This window comes from Sylvia atricapilla, chromosome 7 (genome assembly GCF_009819655.1).
Source record: "Sylvia atricapilla isolate bSylAtr1 chromosome 7, bSylAtr1.pri, whole genome shotgun sequence".
Taxonomy (NCBI): domain Eukaryota; kingdom Metazoa; phylum Chordata; class Aves; order Passeriformes; family Sylviidae; genus Sylvia; species Sylvia atricapilla.
Window position 1 is genome coordinate 18,028,533 of NC_089146.1, and position 15,953 is coordinate 18,044,485.

The window sequence follows — 15,953 nt, forward strand, 5'->3', positions numbered from 1 at the left end:
TTTAAAAGTCTAGTAGCCTGAGAATTTAAAAGTAGGTACATTTCGGACTTGAAGTGATCTAATCACAGTCCACTGAGAAGAGGTCATGCCGTGCTTGTCACTTAATTTTGCATAATAATTGAAAAGTTGGTATTGAACATGCTTCCTTTGGCAAAAAATTGGGTCCTAAGAGGTTGTATTCCAGTCTTGGAGGAGCTTCAGCGTCCCAGTTGTTTCTTTGGAATAGTCACAGTTTTTGTGCCATTTCCAGTGAACTCAGTTGTCAAGAGCTGTCTGCTCTCTAGGTCCTGCCCATCATGTTGGTTAGGCACACCTTCTGGAGCTGGCAGGTTGTGTATGTAGCCCATGTTTGCAGCAGCTGACCTGGACTAGCTACTGAACCAAAAATAATACTAAAGGAGCATCTGTAATACTTCAGGAGTAATAAATAAATAAATACTAAATGCTATATTTGCTCAACTGTCGCCTTAAAAATTCATTTCTTGAATCTTATACTGGTTATGTAGTTTTGTGTTTTGAAGTTGACATTTTGCAAAAGAAAGAGGTACTTTATTCTAAAGCCGTCAGAAACTAATTTTTGTTCATAATTCAAAATACTGTGGTATGTTTTAACTTTCTGCATACGATATAGAATTATTCTTTATCAAAAGGAATGTTTTTGAATAGCTGTCAGCCATTTTTCAATGGCCTGGTACAGCCAGAATGATGGGAAGATACCATAGAGAATGACTTAGGCTGTAGTATTTTCAGTTATTGTCCATGTGTGGAAATGGGAGTTTTAACACTGTCACCCAGGTCTTAGTATCTGACTTAGAAGTATCATCATTAGTAGCTGTAAATTGCAGGTATTTTTACAAAAACATTTTTATTTTTCATCTCTCTATGAAAAACAGAAGAAAGGAAAAATGAAGACAGGACAGCAGAAACAAATGAAGGAATACCATTGGGGAAGTCCAAAAGGAGATTTCCAGATTTTGGGTAAGATTTTACATGTGTTCCTCTGGAAATAAGTGTTGTTCTGTGTTATTTTTGAGAATACTATGTTCTCTAGATAAACCATGTTGAGGAGTCCAGTAATGCTACTTCCTAACACCTTTGAAGACAGGGGTAAGGCTTGTTGAAGCCAGCTAACATTGAAGACTTAGACTGGTATTGCAATAAATGCATGATAATGTATAGCATAAAAATCAGCTGATTTTACACAGTGATAGTGTAGCTAGTGACTCTGCTCAAGTTGCTGTGCATTGCTTAGGAGCATTAATGTAGCAATAAAACTCTGTTTTTTCTCCTGGTTGTATCCACTATATGCTAGGTTTCTTTTAGGCACTTTCTGTATTTATTTTGGCAGTCCGTGGCTTTTGAAAGGGTACTGTCGTGGTTCTTAAGTAGAATATTAATGCTAAAACTTTTTTAGTTGCGTGCATAATCTGCAGAATTATGTTTTATGTAACAATTTAAATGTGGCTTTTTGTAACTGTTGAAGTCAATGTAAAAACTAACTTGCTGATTTAAAGAAATGTTGCACCAGGTAATTGTAAGTGCTTTATGAAATTTGTGTTTTTTTCACTTCAGTGGATTGCGGAAATCTGGGGGCAAGGGTAAGAAGCAAGAAAAAGAAAATCTAAGAGGTTCTCTGGATAGCAGGTAGTTATTTTATTAGTTTATACATACGTGCTGCATTCCTAAAATTTGTAACCTAAGGATCTCTTTAAAACTGTCATTAATGTTTGATCTTAAAGTACATTCTTGTATAACAGTGGCAAAATTCTGTGAAGATTTAATGATACAGCGATGAGCTTCTAATTTCACAGAAGAGAATAGAAGAGACAACACTAAAACTGTATTTTGCTTAGGAAGATGAATGTTGAGTGAACTAAGTTAGCAATTACTTGAAATTGTTAAATTGTGTGAGGTAAAGCAAAAGGTCTTGAATTTGTGTTACTAAATAAGTCATTATTTTGCATGGATATTTAAAAGCAAGTATCAGTTTTCATGTCAGTTGTACTGTGAAACTGGTAAAAATAATTGGTGTGTTTTGAGTTTTTTTCTTGTTTTTAAGGGGATCGTTGTGTATTTGAGGGGTGGCATGGGGTTTTTTTGCTGTTGTTATTTAAACCTAATTTAATCTGCTTATCTCAGAGGCTCCCGAGAACTTTTGGATGACTCTGGCAACAATCTGTCTGCATCAGATTCAGATTCCCCAGCTCCTACTTGCATGCCTTTCTCTTGGTTTGGAGACAGCCACAAAGAGCCTCAGATTTCAAGTAGCAGTCTGCAGGTTACTCAGAGTGGGCAGGATAGTTGTGAGCATGGTCAAGAGAAGAACAGAAGCAAGGTAAAGATGACTAATTTGTGCTTTGAATATAAGTGTTCCATCTTGATAAAGTAAAAATATCAGTGGTTAGTATGTGGAAGCCTAATGACTTAGTCCTTGACCACATCACCTCTTACAAACATTGCTGGAGAAGTTTGAGATACTGCAGCTCCTACAAGCAGGATTTGTGTGAGTGTTCCTGTTCTCTCCTCTTCACTTGAAGCATCAGTAGAGGCTATTCAGGGCTGAAGTAGTATCTAAGGAAGAATCACAGGGCATGCTTTTTCACTGATTGGTGAAATGCTAAAAGTAATGCTAGTTTCATCATAGTTTTAAAGGTCAAATCTGTTTTCCAGAGTAGTTTGTGGAGGAATTGTGCATAAATAGAGGTCAGCTGTCCAAACAGTTGGCCAGCCAGTTCTTACCATACTGGAATGTAGAGTTCAAGTACCAGACAGGTGGAGGAAGATAGCATCCCAGTTTTCATTAACAAATGTAGTATTGAAAGCCAAGAAACACATCTATGGAACACTTTCTTCCAGGCTTCTGAGTAACTAATAATTTAATCATTTAGAGCATTTTAACCAGATCTTGACAGTGAGGCTACACAATTCAGTCTATAACCATAGTTACCATCTTTACAGTTTAAACTATTTGAAAGAAACAGCTTTAGAAACTAAAAGGTGTAATGTGTGCGCTGTCTGAATATTTGGTAAAACATTTTTCAATTTAAAACTGTTCCCAGCAATTTTACTGACTTCATTCTCGTTTCCTTTGGATTTTGTCAAATTGAAAATTACAGTTATTTGAGTAAGCTGGGTTTATTCTTGAGTTTCACACTTTTTCTTCACTTTGGATGGCTAAAATACTCTTTCATGTTTTGCTTTTATTCTGTGTCGTTAGAAAGAAGTGAGCTGTATATCTGGAAGAGAAGCTTGTCAGGTCGTAGTCCATGAAGTCACTGATACTTTGCAGAGATTGTAGATAAGAAGTTTGCTCTCCATGTTTACAGATGGTGATTGCACTAAAATGCTGTTGTAACACCGTTTTTTTAAAATGCTTTGTTTCCCTAGTGTAAATCCACAGTCCCTGTGATAGCAGTAAATTGTCTGAATACATAGTTTTTAAAAATTATGAGAAGTGGTTTTAGAACCATGCCATCTTTTTTATAACACAGGAACTTAATAAGAATAGGAATTTTTTTAATCTCTGAAGTGGAACAGTACTTCACAAAATACTGCCCAGTGTGCGTCAGTCTTGTGTATTTATAGCTCCTGCATTGGTTGCTTCTGTTGAAGCATGCAGTGGCCAAAAGATGTTTCTGTAAATAACCCAAGGATTTGGAAGGTACATGCATTTGGATACAATTTTTGATTAAATGGGAATGCATGCTTGGTCTCTTAATAGGTTGGTCTCTTGACAGGCTGTAGTTGGTCTCCTAATAGGCTGTAGTAAACCTATTAAAAGATGGTTCCTGCATAGATAAGCAATAAGTGGGTTTGTCTTTCAAAGTCATTGATTCAGAGAACCCATTGGTCCCCTCTTCATTGCTCCTTTCTATCAGATTTGAATAATTTTTGTAAACCTAGTAGAAGTCCCACTGCTGCATTTCTGATATAAGCACCCATAATGTGCTTAAGCAGCTCTTAAAATTTTCATGTACCTACCATATACACCTAATTTTGGCAATCAAAAAGTTACAGATCTTACCAGATTGAATGCTGTCTTCCTTTCCACATTGTTCTGAAGTAATAGTCTTTTCTTCTTACTGGACTATACTTACCCAAGATGATTACCACTTCAGCCTTCCAGCTGGTTTCTTGCCTACTGGTTTAGGGTTTTTTTGTTTCCTTCTCATGCTCCAGTATGTAATTGTTGCTGCTCTTTTCCTTAGTGCCAGTTGCAAACCAGCAAGATTATGCAAGTCTCCAGTTATATTCCTGCTTTGTAAAATGGTAGAAAGCTGATCCCATTGAAGAACAAATTCTCATACATTCATTAATCATAAAATCATAGTCTTCCTCTCCAAAGTCAGGCTGTTTACACTTTCCATAGTTTGGGGCCTTTTGTAAACATGGTAATGTGACAGTAGTTGCTGCTTCAGATGAATGACTAACTGCTGCAGATCTGAACTTAGGGTTGATAATTACATTTGCATAGTAACAAGGCTTTGGCTTGTTTTACTATGAAAAGACATTAAAACTGAGTAAGAAATGTGCTTGACCACTCAGAAGTGAGTCTTGTTACTAAAATAATACAAAAGCGAGGGACAAAGTCATCTTCCCAGAATTCAAGGGAAGAATACTCCTTTTTGTTGTTATTAACTCAAAATTTAAAAATAAAGCACTATATAATAAATATAGCATTCATTCCTTTTATGTTTGTAGTATCCCATATGATCATGTGACAGCATTTCTTAAACATGAGGTAAAAGTAGAAAGCCTAAAATAAGAACTTGGTCATGTAAAAAATCTCTGTGAAACCGAGTCCTTTGCATTGCATATAATTTTTGTTGTTGGCTTTTAGCATTGATGTAAGGAATGTAATTACATTCCTTATTACCTGGTTTCTGGTTTTGCAAAATTTGACTCTGAAAGTTACTGCACTTAAAAGTTTTCATTCTCTTAAAATGGTTCTGAAGTTAGTTTTAAACTTACAGTTTTACAAAGTAGTGAGTCAACTTCTTGATCCTAGTGGAAACAAGAAACACAGAACTGAAATCCTGTGTGCTTGCAGACAGTTCGTAAATTAGTCCCTTCACATAAATCTGTCCCATTCTCTTGATACAATATACACACATATATTGTGTTTATACTCATTGTTTTTCCAGAATACTGCTTAGCTTCTGTAAGCATGTATGCAGTCTTTCATTTTCAATGCAAGGAAGAGCAGTGTGATATAAACTCTATCCTAGTACCTTAAATGATAGGAAGCATACCTACAAAACCTCTTCTGTCCAAATTCTCTGCTATTCTAGGAGTCAAAAATCTTTGCAACTGGCTCTAAATGCTTAAAAGGAAATGACTCCTATAAACTGATTTGGAGCAGGGAAGGAGGAAACATTACAACTGGTGCTCAGATGCTTACTTTGGGCTATTTTTTTATGTTTTTTTTTTTTTTTTTTTAGTTTCATTTGCCTGAATTGTTCTTGATTTTCTTTGTAGAGTGAACTGAGGGTGGCTAAAGGAAAAGCTCCTAGACTTTCAGTTTGGGTTGAAGTTAATTGGAGCATAGGTTGATCAGCAAAGTAATTACATTGTTTCTCGTAATAATTTTTATATCTAAAAGACTGAAGAAGACTCTAAAATTTAATGTAATTAATAAAATAATCTACATGGTAAATAAAACACCATTACTCAGTCAAGAGAAGTACTACACAGAGGTAGCAGGAAAACTCAAGTTGTGGTTTGGGGGTTTTATGTTTGTTGTGGTGTGATGTTGATGGCTTTTTTTCTTGAGCTTTGGTGTGGTGTTCTTAAGAATGAAAATGTATATCAGTAATTTAGAGTATAAGGGAGTGCACTTACAAAACAGAAATAGAATAATCCAGAAAACAGAGAGTTCAGGTGAAATTGAAATCAGAACACAAATGCAGAAGTGCTAAATGAAGATAACTGCCAAGATGTAGTTCTCTTACATGAGCATAAAGAAAAATATCCTAAAGATCAGCTTAATTTAGGATCTCAGGTTATTTATGGACATAGAGATATGGTATGGCATCCTTACAAAGTGTAATTAGTGGATTAGAGATTCAGGGAACATTACAGAAAATACTGGTAAATAATTGCTTACTGTTTGTGGGCAGCAAAGAGTAGTGCTGAGGCAAAAATTTTGGAAAGGCGAAAGTAGGAGGCATGTTTTTGGCAGAATTTTTTACTCACTAAAGAAAAATATTTTCAAGGTCACGAACTGAGTTGGAAATCAAAGGAATCAACAGAACACTACCTTCTGATACACAGAGTGTTTGTAGAGGTTTCATTTTAATAAAAGTTCATCATTAATAAGTCCAACAAATGCATTTTAAATTGCTTCTCCCACAGTGTGGTATGCCTGCTGAAGAAGTAACTGATGCACTTCTTTGTGTATTTTAACACCCTTTCAGATATGACTGATTCTCTAGACAAGTTGCTCTTTGCTTTAAATCTGTTACTGTGTTTCTGAACTCAGAAGTTTAACAAAAACAAGTCAGATGCTTGATGTAGTTAGCAGATTTCAAATGAGTTCTGAAGGTAACTGAGTCATACTATTTTTTTTAAACAAAAATCGGAATTACTAGAATGTCACCTAATGACCTGCTTTTCCAAGAAGTGAGTTAATAAAACATTATTTCCACTTGTTTGCAGAGTAGAATTGTCATAGATGATACATACCATAGCAAGCCAAGTTGTGAACTTTCAGGGTTAGTGACAGAACCAAATCTGTCAGGTCGTTCACACACTTTAACCTTCTCTTCAAATGAGGTGAGTTTCAAAGTGTGTACATGTGTGTTGTTATGTTGTTGTTCACACTACAGCATGTTTAATAGAAACAAATGTGTGTAATGTGAAACTAGATGGCTGTTTCATATTTGAATGTTGAAAAGCACTGTAAAGAAGCTGTTAATGCACTAAGGACATGCACTAGTGGATGACAGATCAGCTTATGTGTTCTGATCCTAGTTATAGCATAAAAATCAGAATGAACTCACTGATCAAATAGAAGTTTTTAATTTAAAATATAATTCCATTCTGTTCCACTAATTTAAAGCAGCTTCCTGGGTGAATGAAAACTGTAACATTTTTGACCTCACCTTGATGTCTATGCAGGTTTGTTTTACAATAAAATTAAATCTCAATAAAAAGAAACAAAAGAAAAAAGGAAAAAAAGTCTGAACATGGTTGTTCTGATATATAGGTAGAAATTAGAGGCCTAAAAGTGTATTTGTTTCCCTGGAGAACCAGTTCCTTTGGCTACAGCTGAAACCTAAAGTCCACACTATGGTAGCATTCTGAAATACTGTCTCATTTAGTGTTTGACAGATGGACATCTTAATAAATTAAATCCTTTAGTTGAGGAAAGCTCATTAAAAACTGAACATAGTTATCTTACATAAAATGAATTAGAGGGCTTGCTAGACTTCAATGAATGTGACAGGATTTTTATTAGCTGTCTTAAGTCAGTCCTTGGTAAAAATCTTAAAATATCCAAGTAATATGTTGAAAGTCAGTGCAGTCTTACAAACAGTGTTACACATTAACTAACATAAAAATCTGAGGTGTTGAAAATCATACTTTTTAACAGGTTGTAGTAGTGGATTAAGTTTGTGCAGGTTTTTTTTGTAGATAAGAGTCTTGGATCTAATGAAAACCAGAGGAACTCCAGTTAATAATCTGTCTTTGCAAGTACTCCCTGCAGTTTTTTGAATGGGATGGTTCATGAATGGAATATGTGTTTCTAAAACTTTCAAGCAGTATAAATTGTAAGGCTTTATTAAAGATGTCTTCTTGATTATTGTTCTTTGATCAGTGTTACAAACTTGCCATGAAACTTCGGGTTCTAAAACTCAAATGAAAGCAGTCTATTACTAATTGTCCATGTGTAAAGTGATGATATAAGCCTCTTTTTGTTATAGATGAGTTCCCGTGTTCTGTCTAGTTCCTATGTTGCTTATTGTCCTGGTTTTGCATGACTAGTGAAAGCTGTTTGTACCTTTTCAGTAATTACATTGAGTATCAAGGCTCTCCTCTGAGGAAAACAAGGAACAAACTCTGAACTGTTTTCTCATTTGGAAAACAGTATGTATGGAGGAAAATACACAGTTTTGTCCGTGGGGTTTTTTTAAAGTTTGTAGACTAGGCTTGGGGGAAAAAAAAAAGTAATCAATCTTACAGCAGTTTGGGGTATTTCAAATCACAGAATCAATGAGGTTGGAAAAGACCTCTGAGATCATCAGGTCCTATCAGACCTATGACTGAACACCACCTTATCAACTAGACCATGGCACTGAGTGCCACATTCAGTCTTTCCTTAAATACTTCCAGGGAGAGTGATTCGACCACCTCCCTGTGCAGCCCATTCCAACGCTGAATCAGCCTTTCTGTGAAGAAAGTCTTCCTGATGTTCAACCTGAATCTTACCTGGCTAGCTGAAGACTATGTCCTCTTGTCACTGGGTGCCTGGGAGGAGAGGCTGATCCCCACCTGGCTACACCCTCCTTCCAGTGAGTTGTAAAGTGATGAGGTCCCCTTGAGCCTCCCCTTCTCCAGGTTAAACACCCCCAGCTCCCTCAGCTGCTCCTCAGTGGACTTGTGCTCCACACCCTTCACCAGCTTCCTTGCCCTTCTCTGGACACACTCCAGCACCTCAGTGTCCTTTCTGAACTGAGGGGCCCAGAACTGGACACAGCACTCGAGCTGTGACCTCACCAGTGCCCAGTAAAGGTGGAACAATCACTGCCCTGGCCCTGCTGGTCACACTGTTCCTGATACAGGCCAGGATGTCTCTGGCCTTCTTGGCCACCTGGGCACACACTGCTTCATGTTCAGCTGCTGTTCACCAGCACCCCCAGGTCTTTTCCCATTGGGCCACTTTCCAGCTGCTCTGCCCCCAGCCTGTAGCACTGCATGGGGCTCTTGTGGCCAGTGAGCAGGACCCAGCAGTTGGTCATGTTGAACCTCACGCTCTTGGTCTGGCCCATCAATCCAGCCTGTCCAGGTCCCTCTGCAGGGCTCTCCTACCCTCCAGCAGATCAACACTCTGACTAAACTTGGTGTTGTCCATGGATTTACTGACGGTACACTCAGTCCCCTCATTCAAATCACCAATAAAGATACTGAACAGTATCCCTAACTTAAGCTCTTAATGATTTCTGCCTGATGGTTGTTGTCTGGATGGGTTCCTAAGTATGCAGCAGGAGTTGTGCTAGCCAGTGTAACTCCGGCTTTCAAAGGAGTGGGCTGTTGCACACTGCCTGAAATTTTTGAGAAACTGGAGATGGAAGCACCTTCTAGAGACATAGATAGGGGCAGCACTGAGGAGCCTGCCTCTCTGCTGGACAGGCGCTCACAGGCAGTTTGGCAATGTGACTGCCTGGTGAGAGTTCAGTTGTTAGCAGCCAGCTAGTTCACTTCACTCACAGATGGTTAGCAAGCTAGCTGGGTAATCCCTCTAATGTTCTTAATATGTTAAATGGTGTGATGGCAGTGGTCTTTTCTTGGGCTTTGTATTTTTATCTCCAAGCCTTTATTTGCTTTCTGAATCACATGCAATTTTTATGCAGGAGCATATGGCTTTCTCATACTTCTGTACCTTAGAAGGAGTTCTAATTCTACTTTCTGAATTTGCAGCTGATCTCTTGTGTGTGTAGTGGTTGTTTTGGGGACAATAACTTTGCTGTACAAACACAGCCTGGCGTGTTCCTTCTGCCTCTGAATGGGCATTTGAGAAAAAAAATTAGGTAGAGGTGTTATTTAATGACTGATAAGCCTTACTCCGAAGTTGGTGTTCATCATCTTATCCTTCTACAGTTTTCACTGTCCTGTATTCTGAAAAATAGTCACAGGTGTTTTCCCTTGTGTAATAGTGAAAAAGTCAAATTTTACAGTATTAAATATCAGTGAGGAGATGATGTCTGTGTGTTTTAGCACAGATTCAGGTGTTGCTACAACTTCTGGTTGTTAGCAACTGATGATGCTGAAACCCTAAACTGCAGTTCATAGCTAAGCCTGGAGGACTCCTCCATATAGTGCAGTCTGTTAGCTGCTCTAATCTGCTGCTTGGACAAACTGATTCAGAGAACCCCCAAGATTGTGTCAGGGGACAGCAATTCTCTGATAAAGTGAAAGAATCTGTGTCTCTTTCTGTTTTTACCAAGAATACATCTTCAGGTACTTGCACTCTGAAATTACAGAAGGAAGTTTTTGCATGGCTTGCACAGATTCAGTAAATCTCCAGTGAGTTCCAACTGGAATAAAACACTTCACACATATTTTCATGTAAAGGAGATATATAGATAAACACACACACACCCACCTCAAATGATAAAAGTATGTAGATATATTAAAAAATACATATGTGACAGTATATATTTTAGTATTTCTTGTGGCTGATAGACCACACCTGAGATACAGGTCCAACTTAAAATGCAGTGTTTCCCCTTTTTTATGTACTATGCATGAACACTTGCTAGTATGAGACAAAGTTGCCAATATATATTTTGTATTGCAGTATCAGGTTGGGGAGTACTGTAAAGTTATTCAAAATAAATGTGCATTTTAAAATTCCTTTGGTAATTTATCCAACTAATCTTCTCTGTATGAAGCATCTCAAGCTTGATAGCTTCGATAGAAGACTCAGTGCTCCAGTTGACTTGATACAGATGCTCTGTAGAGCACTTCAGGCCTAACCTCTTCTAGAGCCCTTTGCTGTTATTTTATGCAAATTGCTATTCTTCTTTTGCATATCAGTAAGGCAGATGTGTTCACAGTTGTTATATCATAAGCATTTTGATTTGGATAAAGAGTTCATTTTTTACATAAATATTCTGATTATTCCCACTTGTCTTACTTTGATTTATCTCAGAAATCAAATCAGATGTGCCCCAGTGGTGGTCCTGCTACGTTCCAGATGCTAGTGGCCATTGAGTCTTTGTGATCAGGCTAGAGCTATTTGGAAGTGAAAATCCTTCGAAATGCCTGTAGTGTGGATTTTAGGACCTAAGCACAAACTGTTCAGCTCTACAAACTTGTTCCTATTTATCTGCATTGCCTCCTAATGTAGCCACTCTTTCTTGTTTCACAGACCAGGAAAGGCAAAATAATTTTGAATTATGTATAGTCCTTCACTACATTGGAAATTTGAAAATTTTATGTTTCCCTTCATATGTGTCTTCCATATTGCGTGCTCAGATCCATTGTGTTGTATGATCAGATCATGTGACAGGCCTGCATCTCACTGTCTTTGACTTGTAATCACCACAATCATTTTGTTACATCAATCAACTCTCCCAAATACTCCATCAAATAAGCTGGATTTTGTGAGATCCCTTTGGCTGGCAGCTGTAGTTGTTCACATGCGACTTAACAGGGCCATCTCTCAAATCTGTAACTAGAGAACTCCTTTTTTCCCATGTTTTCTGTTTACAAATGCTTGTAAGGCTTGCTGGAAAAAGGCAGCATATTTTCTGCTGTGTGCAGGTATCTTGGATGAGTAGTGGAAGCTGCCCAGTGGAGCAGTCTGTGAGTCTAATGCAGCCTGTGCTCAGTGATGAGGTGATGAGAGATGATTCTGGATAGTTAAAAAAAGCTTCAGTTAACTGATGTTACTGATTCAAGTACCACATTGGAATTTCTTCTCTACAGACACTGAGCTCTGTTGTGTAGCTTTTCGTTTGTGATGAAGTAACAGTATTTCAGGACAAACAGCAGTACCTTTTCCCCTCAGAAACAAAATGAAATTGAAGCAGGGTGCCTCAAAAGCTCTGTGAGCTGGCAAAGTGTATTTTCACTGGAAGTCTACAAGCTGCTATGTTTCTGAAATGGTCATCTTCTATTTGGGCAGACCTTTTAAAATGTTGATGCAATAGCATTAGTTCAAAGAATGAACGGTCTTCTCTTTACAAATGTACAAAATGTAACACTAGAACCAGATTTACTGGCTATTAGAATTGCTTTTATTCTGTATTTCCATCACTTAGCAATAATAATAGAGTTGAAGTGCTTGATAATTCTTCATGCTTTGTAAGGTAGCAGCCAGTATTAAGATAGAGCTACCTTAGCCAACTGAAGAAGTGTGTGTTCATTGTTTCAGTAGGTCCAATTTATCATTTATGTTCTCTGTTTCTGACTTGGTTTGTGTTGAATGTTGAAGTGTCTTGCTTATAATAAACTAAGCAAACTGATCTCAAGAACTTGACTTTTGGAGTAGAGCATGTTTTAAAATGCACTTGGTTAACCAAACTCACCTGACAACTGGAATTCAACATAAGTTCAAGTAAAATATTGCTTATGGTGACTTTTCTCAATTGGTTAGGCATTGGATGATGAATTTACAACAACAGGAAAGCAAAATCAATGGCACAGCAGACCTATTTCTGAATGGACCACGCAGCAAGTATGCCACTGGTTAATGGGAATGAACATGGAGCAGTATATTACAGAGTTCACAGCTATGAATGTAGATGGACAGCAGTTGATGCAGCTCGACAGTGAGAAGTTGAAGGTATGTGAAACTCCCAGGATAGATTTGTAACTGTATAGGTTTCATTGCTTATTTAGACGTATTTTTAACCGACAGAATCCACTTTCCTGGTTTTCTGGCTTTTTAAGGGATAGAGTTATTTGCTGTTGTTACTTTGAGTTGCTTTTGAAATCCTTGGAGACTGTATAGTTAGATGGTAATTAGTCATTGAGTGGAGAATTGAAGCCAGGCTGTTTATAGCCCGAAAAATAACAAATTATTGCTTCTTTGTTTGTATTTTGAGGAAATGAAAGGAAGCGTAATTGTCCAAGGAGTCTTGATACATCTGTTATCACTCTAACATAAGGTCATATGAAAAAAAAGTTCTTGCCAATTCAAATAGAATTGCAGGATTCAGTTTAGAAATCTATTTCTTTGACATTTCCTCTTCAAATGTGAAGGCTAAAATCCCATCTGGTGACATTTTAAATGTTTCAAGTTCTTGCTCCTGCTGGAAAGAAATGTTCTGAATCTTTTGAGCCTCTTCTTGCCGTTTTACACCTGGAAACTGCAGTGTGTATGTATCCCTTATGGTGTTGGTAAAATTCCTGCAGTTTTTCTTTCTTGTTAGATAATGAGACTGCATTATGAACAGGCAAGATGTACAGCTAGAAGAGGTTCATTGGTCTATCATGGCATAAGGCAAATAATAATGATCAGGAGCAGAATTTGAGGGGCTTTGGGAGGGAAAAGGTGTTCTAACCTCAGTCTCCAAAATATGCCTGCATTTTAAATAGACACGCAGCACTAAATGGCCTGTATTTTATAAAGTTTCATGGGCACAGAGAAATACAGTGGCTGGCCTGTCACATGGCTGTTGGCAGTTGTGGAACCTTGCGGGTTGATGCTGCAGCTCAGAGTGCGCCTGACGCCGCCCGGGCTGACACAGCGCCAGTGCGGGCAGGCACTTGGAATGCCGTGCTGCCACCTGCCGTTCGCAAGTCGAAGTGCACCGTCCGCTTCCTGAGCCGCTCCTTAATAATACTCTTTCAAGTCCTTACAATTAAAGAGCAGTCACTGAGTAAAAATTCCTCGTGGATGAAAAGAGCTAGAAAATATCTGGAGACTACAACCTATGATGTTATTTTCTGGAGATTCTCAGGGCTTTACATGTTTGTAAAATGCAACACAAAACTGTTATTTCACAACTGAACAGTTGGCCTTGGTTTCCTTACCTACCTTGTTTATTTACAGTGTTTTTGAGGCCCTAAGTTGTTTTTTTCTGTTGTTGTTTTTTCACATAAACAGACTATCTTGTCGAAAAGTGAGTAACACTTTCTTACATTGTTAATGCACAACTACTGTTGACAGTGCTGTTGAAAAAAAATGACTGATGAGGTTTTGTTTTGTTTTCTCCTCCAAAGGCTTTGGGAGTTTCCAGTCAAAATGACCGATCAACAATAAAGAAAAAGATTAAGGATATTAGAAAAACACAGGAAAAAATGGAAAAGCAGAAGGAAAAGGTTCAAAAGAAGGAGAAAGAAGTTCGCAAGACTGGCAGAGTGGTGGCCACTCTGGAATCAAGCTGCTAAAATGACCATTTTATTTTAGTGCAGACTTGCCTAATCCTGAGGAAGTTCAGCAGATTTGTATATAATTGTACAATTGAAGGAGGGAGGGAAAATGCAACAGTTCAACGTGGTAGGTGGTTTTTTTCTTTTTAATTGTGTTCCTTCCCCATTACAGCCCAATAAAATGAAATAATGTTTTCAGTATTTTTATTTCTAGTTGACTCTGCCTGTACTAATAGACAATAATTTAACTTTCTGCCTTAAGTAACATTTCTGCTTCTAAGGTGTCATGTGCCCTTTTCATTGAAATTGATGTTTGTGAAAAGTAGAATACTGTATTAAAAATCATTCCAGTATTAATCAACTAGCATTTGATAGAGCTGAAGCTGATAGAGGGACAACAGAAAAATCCTGCCAACAAATTCATTCTGTTACAGTCTATTTATCTGTTGCAACTAAAGATGTATAGTAAAAATTAAATTTAAGAAAAGTGTAATGTCAAATTAATTTAAAAGGAAAGCATGTATTTCAAATTTAGGATTATTTTAATTCTTGTACTTCTGGAACTTCATTCAAAGGTCACTTTAGTAGTACTTTTTTTTTTTAATTCTATGTGTTGCAATTTACTGAGAAAACAACAAGAAATACTAAGTTTTCACAAACTGCATATCCTAAGCATAATACTAATTTTTCTGTACACTACCCATGGTGTTGGGACAAGGTTTAAGCCTATAAATAAGATCCTTTTTAACCTATTTTTCCTAAATAATACATAGTTTTATAGATTTATGCTATGAATAAGATCAATTTGCAATACATGTATTTCTCTTTTCTACATGCTACAAGATTTTTTGTGGACCAAATTTATATATTTGCTAATTTTAAACAATACTGTTTTTCAAACTTCAAATACTGAAGGAAGAATTGTAGGAAAAATTATCACTGACGCACTGGTTTCTGCCTTGTATTTAAATGTTCAGTTGTAGACTACAGATTATTTCTCTTTAAAGGAGGATTTGATTCTTGAAATAGCTTAGGACATGACTTGGTGTTTTGTATATTTACATACTATTTTCTAGAGATACTACAAGAGCACTTCCTAATTTAGATTATTCCAGAAGCATAGACTAGATTAAATATCAGTTCCACCCTAGAATGGACTAGAACAAAACTTACATAGTGCGTTTATGTGGACCAAGTTCTCCTTTAAATCTATGGACTGTTTTTCATTTTAATTAAATGAATGAACTTCACTGTTGGTGTTTCACATTTATTATTCTTTTGTATAAATGTCTTAAGAATTTCAGCAAAAGGACTGTGTGGAAATGCTTCTGCACGCTGGGCATTTCCAAAATAAAGTTTGAAAATCTTGTAATAATGACTTTTTTAAAGAGATTATATTTTAGTTTAATGCGTTCTTTGGTCAAGATTTAACTTGTTTACTTTGTTCACAGTAGCTTTGAGTTGTATGCCAAACTTACAGACCTTGTACCAAAGAGGAATACTGCTCTACTGATGTAAGAGAAAGGAATTAGAAGTATAGAATCATCAACTGCTCCCATGTAAAGCCACCCTTTAATTAATTCAGTCAAGAAAGTTGAGTGTTTTAAGAGCTAGAATACGGAATATTGCTAGAACCACGTATTACCTTTTCTCTTTAAGCCTACTGTTGCACGCTGGGAAGAGGTTTCTTATGAAGATGACTAGTGGAAATAATGGTTTCAGAGGGTTTCCCTTTGTGCAGAGCTGTCACAGGTAAGGAGGGGCCATAGCAGGGATGATAAATTCCCCTGGCACCTGAGCATGAGAACACTTGATTTATCACAGCCCACAACGTTTCACATCTGGCCGCTGTTGAACAAGGTGGCTGGCTGCACAGAATGAGCTCAGTACCAAGCTACACAATCACAAAG

General features: G+C 37.3%; 1 protein-coding gene across 2 annotated transcripts in view; it reads left to right on the plus strand.

Annotated features, from left to right (window-relative positions):
* LOC136363501 (neurabin-2-like) overlaps nt 1-15,293 on the plus strand; it is a 39,849-nt gene extending 24,556 nt beyond the window's left edge. Inside the window, exons 14-19 of one of the 2 annotated variants that reach the window (XM_066322805.1) lie at nt 894-978; nt 1,573-1,644; nt 2,140-2,335; nt 6,658-6,774; nt 12,323-12,511; nt 13,894-15,293. In XM_066322805.1, the coding sequence (XP_066178902.1) occupies nt 894-978; nt 1,573-1,644; nt 2,140-2,335; nt 6,658-6,774; nt 12,323-12,511; nt 13,894-14,061 (827 nt within the window). In that variant the 3' untranslated portion in view covers nt 14,062-15,293. The remainder of the gene's footprint in view (nt 1-893; nt 979-1,572; nt 1,645-2,139; nt 2,336-6,657; nt 6,775-12,322; nt 12,512-13,893) is intronic. The other variant, XM_066322806.1, reaches the window with a different exon arrangement.
* Nucleotides 15,294-15,953: the final 660 nt, after the last annotated feature.